Raw genomic sequence first — 15,165 nt, 5'->3', positions numbered from 1 at the left:
ATCCAAATGACTTGAATTAAATGAAGACCATAGAAGTGTTATGTAAAATTCTGGTAGCAATTAGATCTATCCATAATATTTCTTATTTAAACATGTTAAATATCTAATTTCATTCTTTAATTTTCTGTTCAAAGTATTAATGGCAGCCAACGCGTGTTTCAGGAATAAATTTAATCGGATAAGTTCTTGACCGAAACTTTGGAAGGCCGAATCAAAATCAAATTTTTCTAAATAGAGCAGGAGCAATTGTATACGGTCGAATTGGCAAACATCATATTGCAATCTTAGCTTTTGCTATGCTTTGCCTGGGTGTATTTTTATTGTTTAACCTAAACTGTTCTGTTGATTGGTTTTTGATAAACGTTTACATCATAAGAGACGAAGAAAAAATGGAAAAAAATAAAATTGCTTTTTGCATACGATTTTCATGTAATCATAATACTTCATCAAACTTTTTTACATCGACCTGAATTAATCAATTTACAATTCATAAAAGTTGAAAGACTATCAAATTCTTGCTAACCACAAAAGTCAAGCAATACAAAGCATTAAGAGGGTTTTTTTTTTGGCAGTGAACTTTTCAAGCCATGAAAAACCCCATTTAGAAATAATAAATATTTTTCATAATTTTAGGATAATCGTGACAAAACAAATTAACATACTTGTATATCAAATGCATTGTAATTAGTATACTCAAGCAAGTTTACATTTATTAAAAAAAACACTTTGGTATTTAAACAAATGAGACTAAATGGATAAAACGTGCTGGTATTTATGATAATCACAGCGTGTTTAATATATACCATAACACAAACTAACGCATCAAAATTTGGCAATCACCTCCATAGATATTGTACTTGATAATAATATCATATAACTAACACATCAAAATTTGTCAATTATCTTCATAACTATTAAACTTTGTCGTGCTTATATACATAAATGGCATAAAATATTCAGATCAAACTCGTTTCAACAAGTAAGACTATGTTGGTTTTGGTAATTCTTCAATTCGGCTTTGCTTTGGGTAAGTTAAATATTTTTCTTTTTCTAAATGCTGATATTTCATCACAAACAATATTATTATATTGTCAGCATTTTTTCAAAAAAGTCTCTTTGACGACAATGAACATCTAGTCATATCACTACGCATTGTTTCTATCTTTCCTCAATATGTGACAAAAATAATACTTAAGGATGTACTTAGAGATGACACGTTTTCGTTAATTGTATTCGCATTGCTTCATTACGATCTGTACGGGAAAGTTGTATTCAGAAAGGCAAAAGTTTTTATTTAATATATGTGTATGTCCTTGTAATACGTAAAGTTATTGTATTGTATGTATGTACTGGTAAATGCCTCCGTTATCCGAAGAACCCCTCAAAAGCTTCGAGGGTACAGTGGCATCAATGTACACTCCTTATCAGGATTAATGGAGATATGTCACTAACGTATAACTACGACAATTTTTTACAAGGAAAATCAATTCCCACCCAACACAAGGGAGTGCTAGGACACCGGGAAGTCTGTTGTTGTGGTGGAGGAAGCCGAAGTACTCGGAGGGAACCACCGGGTCACTCGGCGGAAACAGACAAACCGGAGAGATATCAGAAGATTGATCTCCAGGTCAAAGTAGGGGACAACTTTGACCAACCGAGGCCCCCAAAGTATTATTGTTTGTCACGACGAATTTTGGAAATTGCAATAAAAATCTACTATTCTTAAAAACTTTATGAAAATATTCCGTGAAAGGGTGGACAAGAAAGTTCAGAAGTTGAGGGCTAAACGTAACTGAACACAACAAAACGTTATTTGTTTTTAAAGATCCAAACGTAAAGACTCGTCAAGTTTTTTGGCATAAAAAGGGAAGAAGGGACGAACTCCCGGCTTCTATAGAAAGTACATTTTCATGAATAAGATAATTAGTATGACTTAATTTTATTTTAATAGTTGGTCAAATGTTATTGAATGCATTGACCAGTAAAACGTTTAACAATTTAGCACAAGGTTATTTTTAAATTCAAACACACCTACTATGTTATGATGACTCATTACAAATATATTTCACTTGACCCATATAAATTGTTATCCAGTAATACAACAATTGAATGTTAGTATATAAACATTTAGCTTTGTTCCTGTATTATAAATTTAAAGAACGAAACAGGTGACCCAAACTCGCTTGAATAAGTATTGTGTACCTGACGTTCTTAACATGATAAGATTGTTACCAATTTTAAGGATTTTGTTTCAAATATCTCTTATAATAACGTGATCATTTTTATGAATTTCCTGTTTACAAAAATTTGATTTTTTCGAAAAACTAAGGATTTTCTTATCCCCGGTAAAGATTACCTTAGCCGTATTTGTCACAACTTTTTGGAATTTTAGATCCTCAATGCTCTTCAACTTCGTACTTGTTTGGCTTTATAAATATTTTGATATGAGCGTCACTGATGAGTCTTATGTAGACGAAACGCGCGTCTGGCGTACTAAATTAGAATCCTGGTACCTTTGATAACTGTTTACATTTATGTGGACACTTATTTCAATGTAATTTTATATATGCATCTTTAAGATAAAAAATGATATAATCTACCAAAATCAGTAGTTTTGTGACAATTTGTCTTTCATTAAAATGATTGTAATTTTTTATCTGGATTTCGTCAAAGTACAGTAACTAGTATGTAGGATAAATAAGCAAAACAAAATACTCACGTATTGTTAAACAAACATAAACATGTACCGTAGCGAATTGCAAGATATTAAATGCCCTACGCCTGCATACCTGCATGAATTATGAATAACAAAAGAGAATAATTTAACATCTTGCTAAGATATTTCTTGTGAAAATGCCTAAATGACCTTGTTCTCAATAATCTTACTTAAATTATTAATACATAAGGAAACCTGCATATATTTTAATTACACACGTTTAGGATTATTCTTTAGTAGTTAACGTCCACTCGAAAGTAGTACGATACACTCGAATCTAGAAGTTACATTATGTACTGTTTCATATCTTTAAATGTCATTCTTCAGTACTTCAATGTTTTGTATACAAATTAAGAATAAGAAGAAACCAAGTACACCTGAAAAATACCACTTTTTGATTTGATTAATACATGTACATTGATTAAGTTATCGGGTCAGAATAAAAGATACTCATTTAAACTATATCGCACGTATATGGATACCTTGATACGTATACGTATCTAAATACTTCAGTTCTGCAACATCTCTAATAAAAGGTGCATTACTTCAATTAAGGATGTACTTAGGTCAGGTGTAGGAATTTGTGTTAGATGTTCGGACACCTTGGTTTTTCCCCAACGTTACAGGGTAAATATTTTGCCCAATAACACCCATTTTATTTTCACATTAGACTTTAATAGCTTTTGAAAGGTCATTTACCAAAATTTAAGCAGATTCGAGAATTCCTTTCTTTCGATTTAAGACCAGAATAATACCAATTCAAATATCAAGTAAAAGTCCGAATATGCCCGTTCCCACCAAAATGAGCTCCATAACCTATCAATATTTTTATCTTATTTTGTTCCTTCCGTCATTTAGAACAGATGAACTTTAAGTTCTAGACTTTTTAAATTTTACTTAACATGTTCTACCGTTATCTTGATGGAGAAAAAACGATTTTATATACAGATAACCAGATACATCATTTCTTTTTTATCTACAGAAGAATTTTGTGTAAGTTATACATATATTATATAAATACAATACAAAAATTGCTGGCTCTTCAATAATACAAATTAAATATTCTACTTTTTATACATTTTTAGAACATTCATGAAATACTAAATCAACTATTTCAATGTAGTTCCGATTTCAGAAAACAGTTTCTTTGTATATTTTTCCAAACAAAATTGATTTATGTCAATATTGTTATCTCTCGTCGTAAAAATATTTGTTTCGCTCTATAATTAACAAGTAAAACAATTTTTTCATCCCATTTTACCCCTTCCTTACAACACCTACCTTTTGTATTTATTGAAAACTTGTGTTCGTCCTGAACATGAAATATATGCCACTAGACATTAAACAAACAACATTCAATCTAGGTATATTTGTATACAGTGGGATTTACTGATTGTTTGTGGTATTAAATTTGCTGTTACAAAATATTAAAAAACATTATAAATTAAGGAATGTATCTCCCTCATGCAAAGCTCTGATTCCTTTCATGGATTTCACTATACTTTTTGGAACTTTTAGATTATAGTTCTTCATTTTTTATATAAACTTTGGATTTTACATATTTTGGCCACGAGCATCACTGAAGAGACATGTATTGTCGAAATGCGCATCTGGTGCAGAAAAAATGGTACCGTTAATGTTATTACTGAATTGCAAAGGGTCGTTAGTACATGTACATGTATATATAGGCTGCTGATTCATTGCGTTTGAAGATGATGTTCAGTTGGTGTCTATGTTTATATATTTTTTTTAGAATATTGCCATCCCTTTAATGCTGGCTTGAATAATAATTTATTGATAAATAACTCGTTGTCTTTCCATCAATAATGGTTGCGTAGAACAAAAGCATACACAGAGTGGTTGGCAAACATGAAAAACTTAATTTCGTGGTACAAAGCTTAATTTGAGGTGCTTTCAGATATGCCTTTTTTATTTTAAAAAGACATGACAAACCAATTATGGATGGTGATGTCGTACTTCGTGTTTTTTTATATTCTTCAGTTAGATGATTGAAGTTCCCACTTGACAAGAAAGTAATGTATACTTTTAAGTTCATAATGAAGCAGCAAGAGTACCGCTAAAATTACACTGTCTAATACTAGTAACAGAATATATACAAATGTCCAAGGGGATGATTATTTGCCTGTTGGTGATTTTATACTGGGTCGATGACACGGCTGGTGAACGTTGCATCCATGAGTGTTTCAACAGCCCAAAAGTCCGCACTTTAATGTTGACACAGAATATCTGTTTTACTGTTTATAAAATGTTAGGTTTCTGGTAATGCAAAGTTTTTTTACCACGCAGTATTTGTCATTATTGGCATAACTTTATGTAATTTTCAGTTTGATTTACAACTTGGTTTTTGATAAGGCGTTCCAACTATTTTGATTCGAATGTCACTGATGAATCTTTTGTTAACAATACCCGAGTATAAAAATTATTAGCCTGTTATGCTTAATGAGTATTTACATTGTAACTCAAAGAATTAGACAAAACAAATTAAGGCAACATAAGTACCGATGTTCTAATATCGTAATTTGATTATCAAGAGACAACTAAAGGTAACTGTTTATAAAATTTCCTTTTTATAATTTAAATTGATTTTTAAAAAACCCTCGACAAAAGTTCGACGTTGGTTACTGTTCGAATATCAGATAATTTGGTGCAAGAAAATTGGTACCGTTAATTTTATTACTACCACTGGGTCGATGCCTCTGCTGGTGGACTTTTCGTCCCCGAGGGTATCACCAGCCCAGTAGCCAGTACTTCGGTACAGGCATGAAAATACGGATTTTTTGTGTTATTAAAATTTGCTGTTACAAAATATTAGAAATTATTATAAATTAAGGAATGTATCTCCCTCATGCAAAGCTCTGATTCCTTTCACGGATTTGGCTATACTTTTTGGACCTTTTGGATTATAGCTCTTTATCTTTTATATATGCTTTGGATTTCAAATATTTTGGCCCCGAGCATCATTGAAGAGACATGTATTGTCGAAATGCGCATCTGGTGCAAGAAAATTGCTACCGTTAATTTTATTATAAACATCATTACAATCCTACATTAACAAGTTACAGAATGTTCTTACATGGTTGATTGATTGGTTAGTGTTTCATCACTAGTGTGCTATTTTGTGGCGTTCCGTTTTTATAGATGACGCAAGCCGGAGTGCCCGGAGAGTACCACCGACCTTCGGTAGGAAAACTCACAATCCCAGTAAATTAAGATATGAAGATATGAGTCGAACGCACCTGTCTCGTGGGGGATTCGTACTCACAACCTCAGTGATGACAGAAATTAATTTTCGAACAAAACGTTTTCATATAGTTGCAGGTACATCCTGGGGTGTTCCGGAAGAATGCTATCCAGTGTTTAGTTGTTCTTACAAGTTTCTAGATGTTGGAAACTTCTTCTATGATGGCGATGCTTTAAAGGATGTCGGTGCAGAAACTGTTGACGAGCTATGCCAGTATGTGTATATTTCTTTCACTTGTCACAAAATAAAAACCATCGGTATTTAAATTATGTTGAGCCGTAGAAAAAAATAAAGGTATCAGCATTTTCCAATTCAGAGTATCGTGAACTTTAATCTGGTTGGTTTCAATATAAAAGATACAATATTGAACACTATTTAATGTTTACACATTATGTTTTTCGTTTTTAAGATTTGACTATATTTGAGTTTACACTTGTACTAGTATATAAATTACTTAACGAAAATGGTTGCTATTTTTTGTCAATCAAAATGATTATTTAATTTATGATTTGTTTTCAGTCCTTGCATAATGTAACTTAAGTTTATACCACATTGACTTATGTTTGCTTGCTTGCTATCTTAACAATGAAATCATTATTAGCTAATGTACTACCTTCTTTGGGGCGGATTTAATTGCTAAGTAGGGAACCAATCATATAGAGGAACAGCAAGTTAGACAAGTTTTCAGTTTGAAGATGAGTTTGATTTGTAAATTGCATTTCAATCAATAACCTCTATTCAATTATAACTAGATGTTGTACATATTTAGTTCTACATAACAATATGATTTAATCGATTAAAAAAATATCTTATTATATATGTTTTTATATATAATATAATATGGATATCATTATCATTGTCTTGCTGTGCATTTTTATTTTATTTTGGGGGGAGTGCTACAGAAGGTGTAAAAATAAACTTAGTCGGGTCAAATCTTTGAAATGTTCTACTCACACATGCTATTGAAGAAATGGTATTGCATCGATTTGATTAAAATAAAATCGACAAATCAAACACACCTTCAACATGCTTGTGATTTAGCTTATAGTTGACACTATATTTTGACTTTAGATTGAAAACATATTTATAAACTTTGTTTCACAATGTTTATACAGTCCTTACTTTTGATTGGCTCTCTACTTTAATTTTAAACTGTAATAATTGACCCCGCCCAAAGGAAGATGATACCTTAGCTAAATACGATTGCATGGTTCAGCTAGTGAGCAAGCTTACCAAAGATGTTACCTTTACCTACACACTCAAATTATTTTGCTGTAATTGACAAAAGAGCTAATCTGCATTTTTACACTTTAAATAATGTTTTATAAGCATTCCATTTAAAATTAAAAAGAACAATTAAAGCGTGATTTTCGTTAATTGTTTTGTAATAAGTTAGGCCGTTAGTTTCCTAATTTGAATTGTTTCATATTTTTCATGTCTGGCTTTTTATAGCCGACTATACTGTATGAGTTTTTTTCACTGTTGAAGACCGTACTGTTGCTTATAACTGCTTATATCCATTTTATTTTAATTTTGGTGGATAGCTGTCTCATTGGCAATCATACCTCATCTCGTATTTTTTTTAATTTTGAAGCAATTCATTAAAGGAGATGAGCGGTTTCCGAAAATGGAAAAGCGCGTCCAAACAACACAAAACATTAACCTCTAGACAGCAACACTGCAGTATTACAGTTTTCAACAAAATAAGTATGATAGTAGAAAATTATTCTTACTGTAACTCAACTAATTCACGAGACTTTCCCAGAGTAGAAAAATAAAGGGTATATAAAACGTTGCGATTGTGTAAAATTTGAATCATCCCTATAAATTCATCAAGGAACTAAGAAAATCTTTTAAAAAAATCGCCACGAAGTCGGCTAAAACGGGTTTAACGCCAAATAAAGTATCTGCGAAAATAAGTTATTTTCCAGAATTATTTCATTACTCATATTCTTTAGATTTTATGTTGATGTTTCATATTGTATTGCAGACATTTGAAGAAACAATCCGTAATGTTTCATATTGTATTGCAGACATTTGAAGAAACAATCCGTAATGTTTCATATTGTATTGCAGACATTTGAAGAAACAATCCGTAATGTTTCATATTGTATTGCAGACATTTGAAGAAACAATCCGTAATGTTTCATATTGTATTGCAGACATTTGAAGAAACAATCCGTAATGTTTCATATTGTATTGCAGACATTTGAAGAAACAATCCGTTTGTAAGAAGGCAGACAAGTGTAAAGTGATGGATTTTGTAACTGAAATGATGGCTGATATAGAAAGAGCTGTTTGTGTTGAGTATAAAAAGGTTTGGATATCATTTGCATTAGATAAAAGACTAAACCTGTAGTAGTCAGCGTTACCGCAATTCATAACGTCTTATTTAGAACTTGTGTGTTTACATTTTGTATTATATTTGTTAAAGATTTTATATTGACATAATGGCATGTCTTTCTAAGTTATTTTAGTATTGTTGTAGGGCATCGACGATCTTTGTATACAGTCAATGACATTTATATTTCCATGCTACGGTCAATATACACACGGGTAGTAAGGTCGTCATATCGAGGAGCGTTTAGTACAGTGATTTTGTCATAGTTTGGATAAGTTTGACATGACGGTGTTAAGTCTTTTTGATGACAATCAATGCAAAAAAGTAAACATTGGGATATTTTGTAAACGGAACTTCTGATCATTAATTCAAGCTGGTAAGTACCTTTGCATAAAGTAAATATGATAGTACATCACAAGTGGTATCATATGGTTAATGATTTAACACAGAAAAAAGCTTGCGTATGTCAAAATTTAAAACTTGCTAATTGGTTTATCGTGCATAAAAAAAGTTATTTTCTTACAGTCTGTTACATCACATATATCTTCGTGATATAACACTGCGGTCAATTATTCTGAACAATACCTACTTTTGCAATCAATTCCAAATTACTGAAATATCTGTGTCATGGTTTGGTTCATTAGTGTCATGGTTAAGTTCATGTTCGACATGGTTCAGTTATGTAATTCTTCTCATGTATAATGAAGAGTTACTATCAAAATTCACAAAAAACCTTCCATTTGAAACACAAAAGGACATAAAAACGCACAAACAATGTAGTAATATGTTATAAGTAGATGCAATATGATTGCCAATGAGATAACTATCAACCTGAGATCAAATGACGTAGATGTTAGCAGCTATTTGTCATCAAGAGGCCTTCAACATTCAACAATGAGCAAAACCATATTTCTTAGCAAGATATAAAAGGCTTGCGACAAAATTCAATGTATAGGAATTCCAATTAGAAAATCATCAGCCTAATTTCTGTCAAAAAGAAATAGCAAAATATGATACACAGTTACATGTTTGCGGGCTCCCCAACCTGTTCTTCGCCTTAACCATGCCACACATGTAAACTCACCAGATCGGGTTTAAACAAGAAAATCAAGTAACAGAAACACTAAAGACACAAATAAATAACGATATATATTTAACACTGTAGTTTCATTGAATAGCATTATATGAAACAATATTGAAAGGATCCTTTTTTTCAATATTTGTTTTTTAATCTTTAAATCTTTTATTGCCACAGTCATATTATAAACTTGAATCCAAAAGAACTAATTAAACAATACTGCGTTTATTTATTTCAGAAGCCATGAAAAGTTTGACCAACCCGAAGATCTACTGCTAAACGTAAATAGTGCAATCGTGAACCCATATGATGGATTTGCACATCAAAAATCAAATTTTAAATTTATTAAATATTATTTTGTTTTACATATTTTACTGTGTCTGGTAAATGATCGAACCCAACGGAAGGACTTTCCACACATACATGTATGCTCTTTCTGCTCGTGTTTCCCACTATGGTGCTGGTCTAGTGAACGCTTGCTGTTAAACACAGCCTTACATTCCATACACATGTAGGACTTATCCCCTTGACATTTTTTGACATGTCTTGCCATTGATTGTCTATAAACGAAAGTCTTGCTGCATACGGTACATTTAAACGGTTTGTAGTTGCCGCAAACATCGCACATTAAAGGGTTTGAATGTCGTGCTTCATGTTCTGTCAAGACCCATCTATCTGAGAATTTCGCTGGACAATGAGAACAAATCAGTTGATCCCCGTGTTTTCTCATGTGGCGTGTTAGACATCTTCTTTGAACAATTTTAGAACAGATGACGCACTGAACTTTAGTTGTTTTTTGGCAAACCCTGTTGATTTTCATTATTGTTTTCATCCAATTTGTCATCATCTTTATGGGGTGAAACCACTGTTTCCTCAATTAAATAAGTATCACCAACAGCTTCAAATGACCCGTCTAAAGGAGCAATAAATGCAATTGCCTCTGAAAAATTGTACGAGTCCAATTCAATGCATTTGTGTAAAATTTTGAGCCTTATCGTGTAAATAAATAACAACAAAAAAACAATTATGAATTTGGCTGCGCTTTTTATTGCTAATTATATTTAGTTACACAAATTGAAAAGAAGTTATAAACTACGAAATCATGAAAATATAAGTTTTCAACACTGACACCAAACAGGCATTCATAAGTGCTAACTGTATTGTGAAAGGAATGGTTTTACACATTTAATTTCAAAAACATATTTACTGAATTCCGAAGTTGCGACTCACCAAAAAAGTCAAGACCCTAGTGACGCGACAAGTTGTCCTATGTCATACCTTACTGTTTTACGCTATACTGAGAATAGTTTGATGGTTTGAGATCTCTGGTTGTCTCTGTTCAATTTATTTACCCATTTTATAGAAACAGACAGATATAAAGTTTGGCCAATTTAATTCATCCTATTGTTGAAGAATTCATGTTTGTGTTGTTGGTTTGCTGTCTCATTTATGTATTTCCCACGTCATCTTACATTTGATATTACCTTGTAAATTGAAAATCAAATAAGCAAAAATGATAAAAGGCAAATATAGATAGCATAACAATATCATTGAATGCTTTAAGAAGTTCAAATGAAGTGTACTTGTGATATATATCAACAAACTTACCATCTGTTTCATCTTCGTCCATCTTATAATGCGTTCTGTCCTAGTACAAACGATGATTTCTTGTCTAGCCAGGTCAATTAAGGTCGTACACAGTTTAAATGTACATGTAGCAGACAATATAACACGTGTTTCTTTGAATTTCAATCCTTTTTTCAATAACATTTAATAATATACCACGTCATACTTAAAACCAGATAGCAGGATTTTTTTTTCAGATAGTATAGAAACTGTATTACATAAAAAGTAAAATATTTGAAATAATTCAATGATACTATACACGATGCATTTATACAATATTACAAAGATTTTTATTGATTCCTAATAACAATTGATAAACTTGAACATTATATCGGCTTAAATCCAAAATTGGAGTTGTGATCTTTCATACTTTGAAAGTACTTTTTATTGTAATTTCACCTATTATAGTTTTAAAACTTATTGGTTGTCCATGTCACGCGTAACTATTCGGTTTCGTAAATGGTTGAAGACTAATGATGTCCTCTTAATATCCTTTGGTTGGTTTTGTAGTTGGGTTACTGTATCATGGACCTATAACCCCACATCTCCTTTTATTCATCATAAACTAGTTCAAAATTTACAATAAAGAAAAACCAACAAATGAATAGTTTTCTAGAAAAGGAAATGAAAAACAAGAATTACTTTTTGACTGGCTGCCACTTTTGAATAGAAGTCTTTAGCTATTTGGCCAGTGATGCCGCTCATGATATCCCCGGCAGAGTCAAGCATGACTTTGGACATATGGACAAAAGATTATATGTGAAACAGAAGCAATGCTTTGTCTTTTTTTTGTAAATTATATCGAAAGCTAGTTTAAAAGAGCAGTGACTTTTACATTTATATTGTAGAAAACTTACGAAAAGTAACATGACATGCTTAACATACGCTTTGACGATTACACCCACTAAATTTGGTTAAACAGGCTGTTTTTCTTCTCAGGCAGTAAATATATAGTGTAACTTAGTTCAATAACAGGCGCTATCAATCAACTTTTCAGTATTAAAGTGAAACACAAATATATTTATTTCGATCTAAACCATGACAATCTTGACCAAAACCATGACGAATTTCTAGACTCTTAACCGAACCATGTCAATCGCTATACCAAACCATAGCAATTCCGATATCTTGCTTATTCTGCGTTAATTTCGTGAAACAACAATTCCAATATAGATCGTTTGACCTCCAATACAGATTCAAGCATCTTATTTGCTTTTTATCTGCTCGTGTGAATAGAACTGAGGCAATAGTTTGGGGAAGCAACATAAATTAACCATGTCAAACTTATCCAAACTATGACAAAATTACTGTACTGAACGCTCCTCGATATGACGACCTTACTACCCGTGATACAGTAAATGAGCAATGCCACATATTTTGGTAACATTTTTTATACAATTATGGCTAGTAGAATTTAAACTGAAGTCGAAAATAATTATTAGTGTATTTTTTCTTTTCTAAAATATTACTAATTGAATACTGAATATTGATATTAAGTGTTTTATATCCATTGATTTTATGTTTGTCTACTAATGTGTATTGAAATTTATGTTTTCCTGTCTTTAAATACGGTTCCAGTGAACAAAAAGGAAATTTAATTCAGAATGGATTTCGATTCTTTAAGCTGAGAATGTCGGAACAAGTCGTTGTTTTTAAAAGAATACAGATAAGATTAACATCCGCGTGGAAAAGTTAAAATCAGTGCAGAATGAGAAAATGCCGAATACATAGAGTCCCGATTAAAGACAATCAGAGAGAGAAAAAATTCATCTCTTTAAGCCAATCCACTCAATCTCCTTTTGTCGAATTCTCTGGTTGACTAATGTTAAATTACAGGTGATTGCTGCTTGTCTGTTGTAGTACGTGGCCAATGTAGGAACAAGGAAGACTCAGACTGAACTAGAATGATATATGTTTTTGTAAGATTGTTTTGTTATCCTTTTGACCGTTATCCTGTGAGTTAGGGGAATGGAAAACCGACGCAGTTCGTCAATTTAGATTAAGAGTGTATTATCATTTTCCACCAGATACTAATCGCCAATTAACTGTTTATCCTATACTTATAACGCTGTTAACATTTCAGACATTCAAGGTTTAACACCATGCTACAATGAACCAGAGTTCAGATCAAAGTTCGTGGAATGTGTACAAGATTCCTTTACAGGCTATAATCCAAATACGTGTGGGTAAGTTTTACTCCAGGCAATTAGCGTTTTATATCAACAATAGGAGATCAAATTTGTATTTAAACAATTCTTTTTATACAACATTTTACCAGTTTGTCAATTTTTTTCATTTGTAAATTAAAAACATATTTTATGGCAGAATATTTATCTTCAGTCATGAAAGACACCATAGGATCAGTATTTTGCAGTTTTTCATTTTCATTATAGCAACATTTTATGTTGTTTTGTTTAAAATGAACCGCCGCTACCGATAATACACATCTGGAGTTTACACATGTTTAGAATGGTTATACGTTTAAACCAAAGAGGAATTCCTCATAATCTGAAACAGTACCATATCCCTTTTGGAGCACGCTTTATTCTACTGAGATTTAATTTAGTTTCAGCCATGATGAAATGAAACGAAACGAAAATGAAACACAAAGATCATGGCTGCATCACAAACCAATAAAATCAAATCAGAGAATTCTCTGATTAAATGCACAAGCTCCGATAGAAACACTTGGCAATTTTTTATTTTCAATTACAGGTTTGTGGACGGCCTGAAAAACTGTGCTTCAATGTTCCAGCAGTGCGAAGACAAGCAACACGCATCTGCTGTTGCGAATATGCTCAGCGAATATGATACAACACTATGCAAGCATCACAAATTCAATATTGGAGCTGTTTAATTTCGGCTCATGATCAATCTTAAACCTTAGATGAATTTTGATCTACCATAAATAAGAATAAAACTGAAACACCGCGAATCTTTGTGTTTATCAAATTAATTAGTAAACTGTTTTAGATTTATCTCGGTTGGTTATGTTGACTTCTTTCTTGTAATCAAGTCTAAAAATACATATTTACCTGTTTTTGCTACCGTTAGACACTTTCAACAACAATTTTTATTTGTTTTAATTTAATTCTTTTAGAGAGCGACGTCACTCAATATTAGAGTGCATAGTTACGCTGGTATGTCTCGCCTGCTTTACTTATGATTGAATATATGTTAGAAGTCTGTAGTATAAAGGTTTTACTGCAAGTATCACATACACTTTAACACCAAATTGGTCGACTTATTGCTTATAGTATCTGAGATACAGACTTGACCACTTAACTTAAACCTTAATCACTGATCCATGAAACGAGGTTGCAGTCAGGTGAACCCTCCCTGGCGGCCATGTAGACGTTTCAATGAACCCATATACCAAATACAGTTCTCCTATTTCTCAAAATAAGTAGATTTTTCACTAGTGAAATAACAGGTTTTTTTTTCAAGCAGTCTCTGAACCATGAAAATGCGTTCAAGAACAATATAGTTGGCGAGTTGTATCATGGGCACTCCTACCACATCTTCCTATATATATGTGACGGACAGAAACTTCATATCATAAGGTATATAAATGCAAGTTATGAAGCATGCATGGCTTCTAAAATATAAAGCTTAATAACAAGTAGTTTACGCCGTTTCAGCCGATACAAACCATACAAATTGGTACATAACATTAGCAAGGTCAACTGGGTTTCAATTTTTAAAAAAATACTTGAATATATGAATTTGATGAATTCGATGCCCCTTTCTTGATTTATCTCAATCGTAAATACTCAAAACAGAACATTTCCAAGTCAAGACGTATAGATCTTTATCAACACCAACCGCCCCACTCCCGACCCTCGCGTAATATTTTCGTTTGTACAGGACCTTTTAAAAGTGCAATCAGATCTTTTAATCTTAACGATTTGTAGTTATATGTTCTATATAATAGAAGAGATTTAAGGATGGTTGATACTCTTTACTGTAGTTTTTGACTTTTTGTAAAATATCCTGAATCCTCAAGGTTAATATATGTATTACCAATGATAATTTTGCCAGCTAACCCATACTTTTTATTTCATAATTTTTTATATATAGTTTAAAAAGCTACTTTTGAAAATCTTATAAAATAGTTATCAAAGGTACCAGAATTATAATTT

General features: G+C 31.9%; 1 protein-coding gene across 1 annotated transcript; it reads left to right on the top strand.

The window, feature by feature from the left end:
* The first annotated feature begins 876 nt into the window (after positions 1 to 876).
* LOC139489141 (uncharacterized) lies at positions 877 to 13,958 on the top strand. The gene is made up of 5 exons (XM_071275298.1): positions 877 to 1,027; positions 6,050 to 6,191; positions 8,184 to 8,294; positions 13,105 to 13,209; positions 13,739 to 13,958. Exons 1-5 carry the CDS (start codon positions 988 to 990, stop codon positions 13,878 to 13,880), a joined length of 540 nt encoding a protein of 179 aa, XP_071131399.1. The 5' UTR covers positions 877 to 987; the 3' UTR covers positions 13,881 to 13,958.
* Positions 13,959 to 15,165: the final 1,207 nt, after the last annotated feature.

Source organism: Mytilus edulis, chromosome 9 (genome assembly GCF_963676685.1).
Source record: "Mytilus edulis chromosome 9, xbMytEdul2.2, whole genome shotgun sequence".
Classification (NCBI taxonomy): domain Eukaryota; kingdom Metazoa; phylum Mollusca; class Bivalvia; order Mytilida; family Mytilidae; genus Mytilus; species Mytilus edulis.
The sequence above is the reverse complement of the archived record's forward strand: the minus strand, read 5'-3'. Positions and strand labels throughout refer to the sequence as shown.

What these genes read in the sequence shown, in the direction of transcription:
- LOC139489141 (XM_071275298.1), top strand. Translation starts at nt 988, where the DNA reads ATGTTGGTTTTGGTAATTCTTCAATTCGGCTTTGCTTTGG. An exon ending in TCAATTCGGCTTTGCTTTGG is followed by an intron (nt 1,028 to 6,049) that starts GTAAGTTAAATA and finishes GTTTTCATATAG; the next exon opens with TTGCAGGTACATCCTGGGGT. An exon ending in GTTTGTGTTGAGTATAAAAA is followed by an intron (nt 8,295 to 13,104) that starts GGTTTGGATATC and finishes TGTTAACATTTC; the next exon opens with AGACATTCAAGGTTTAACAC.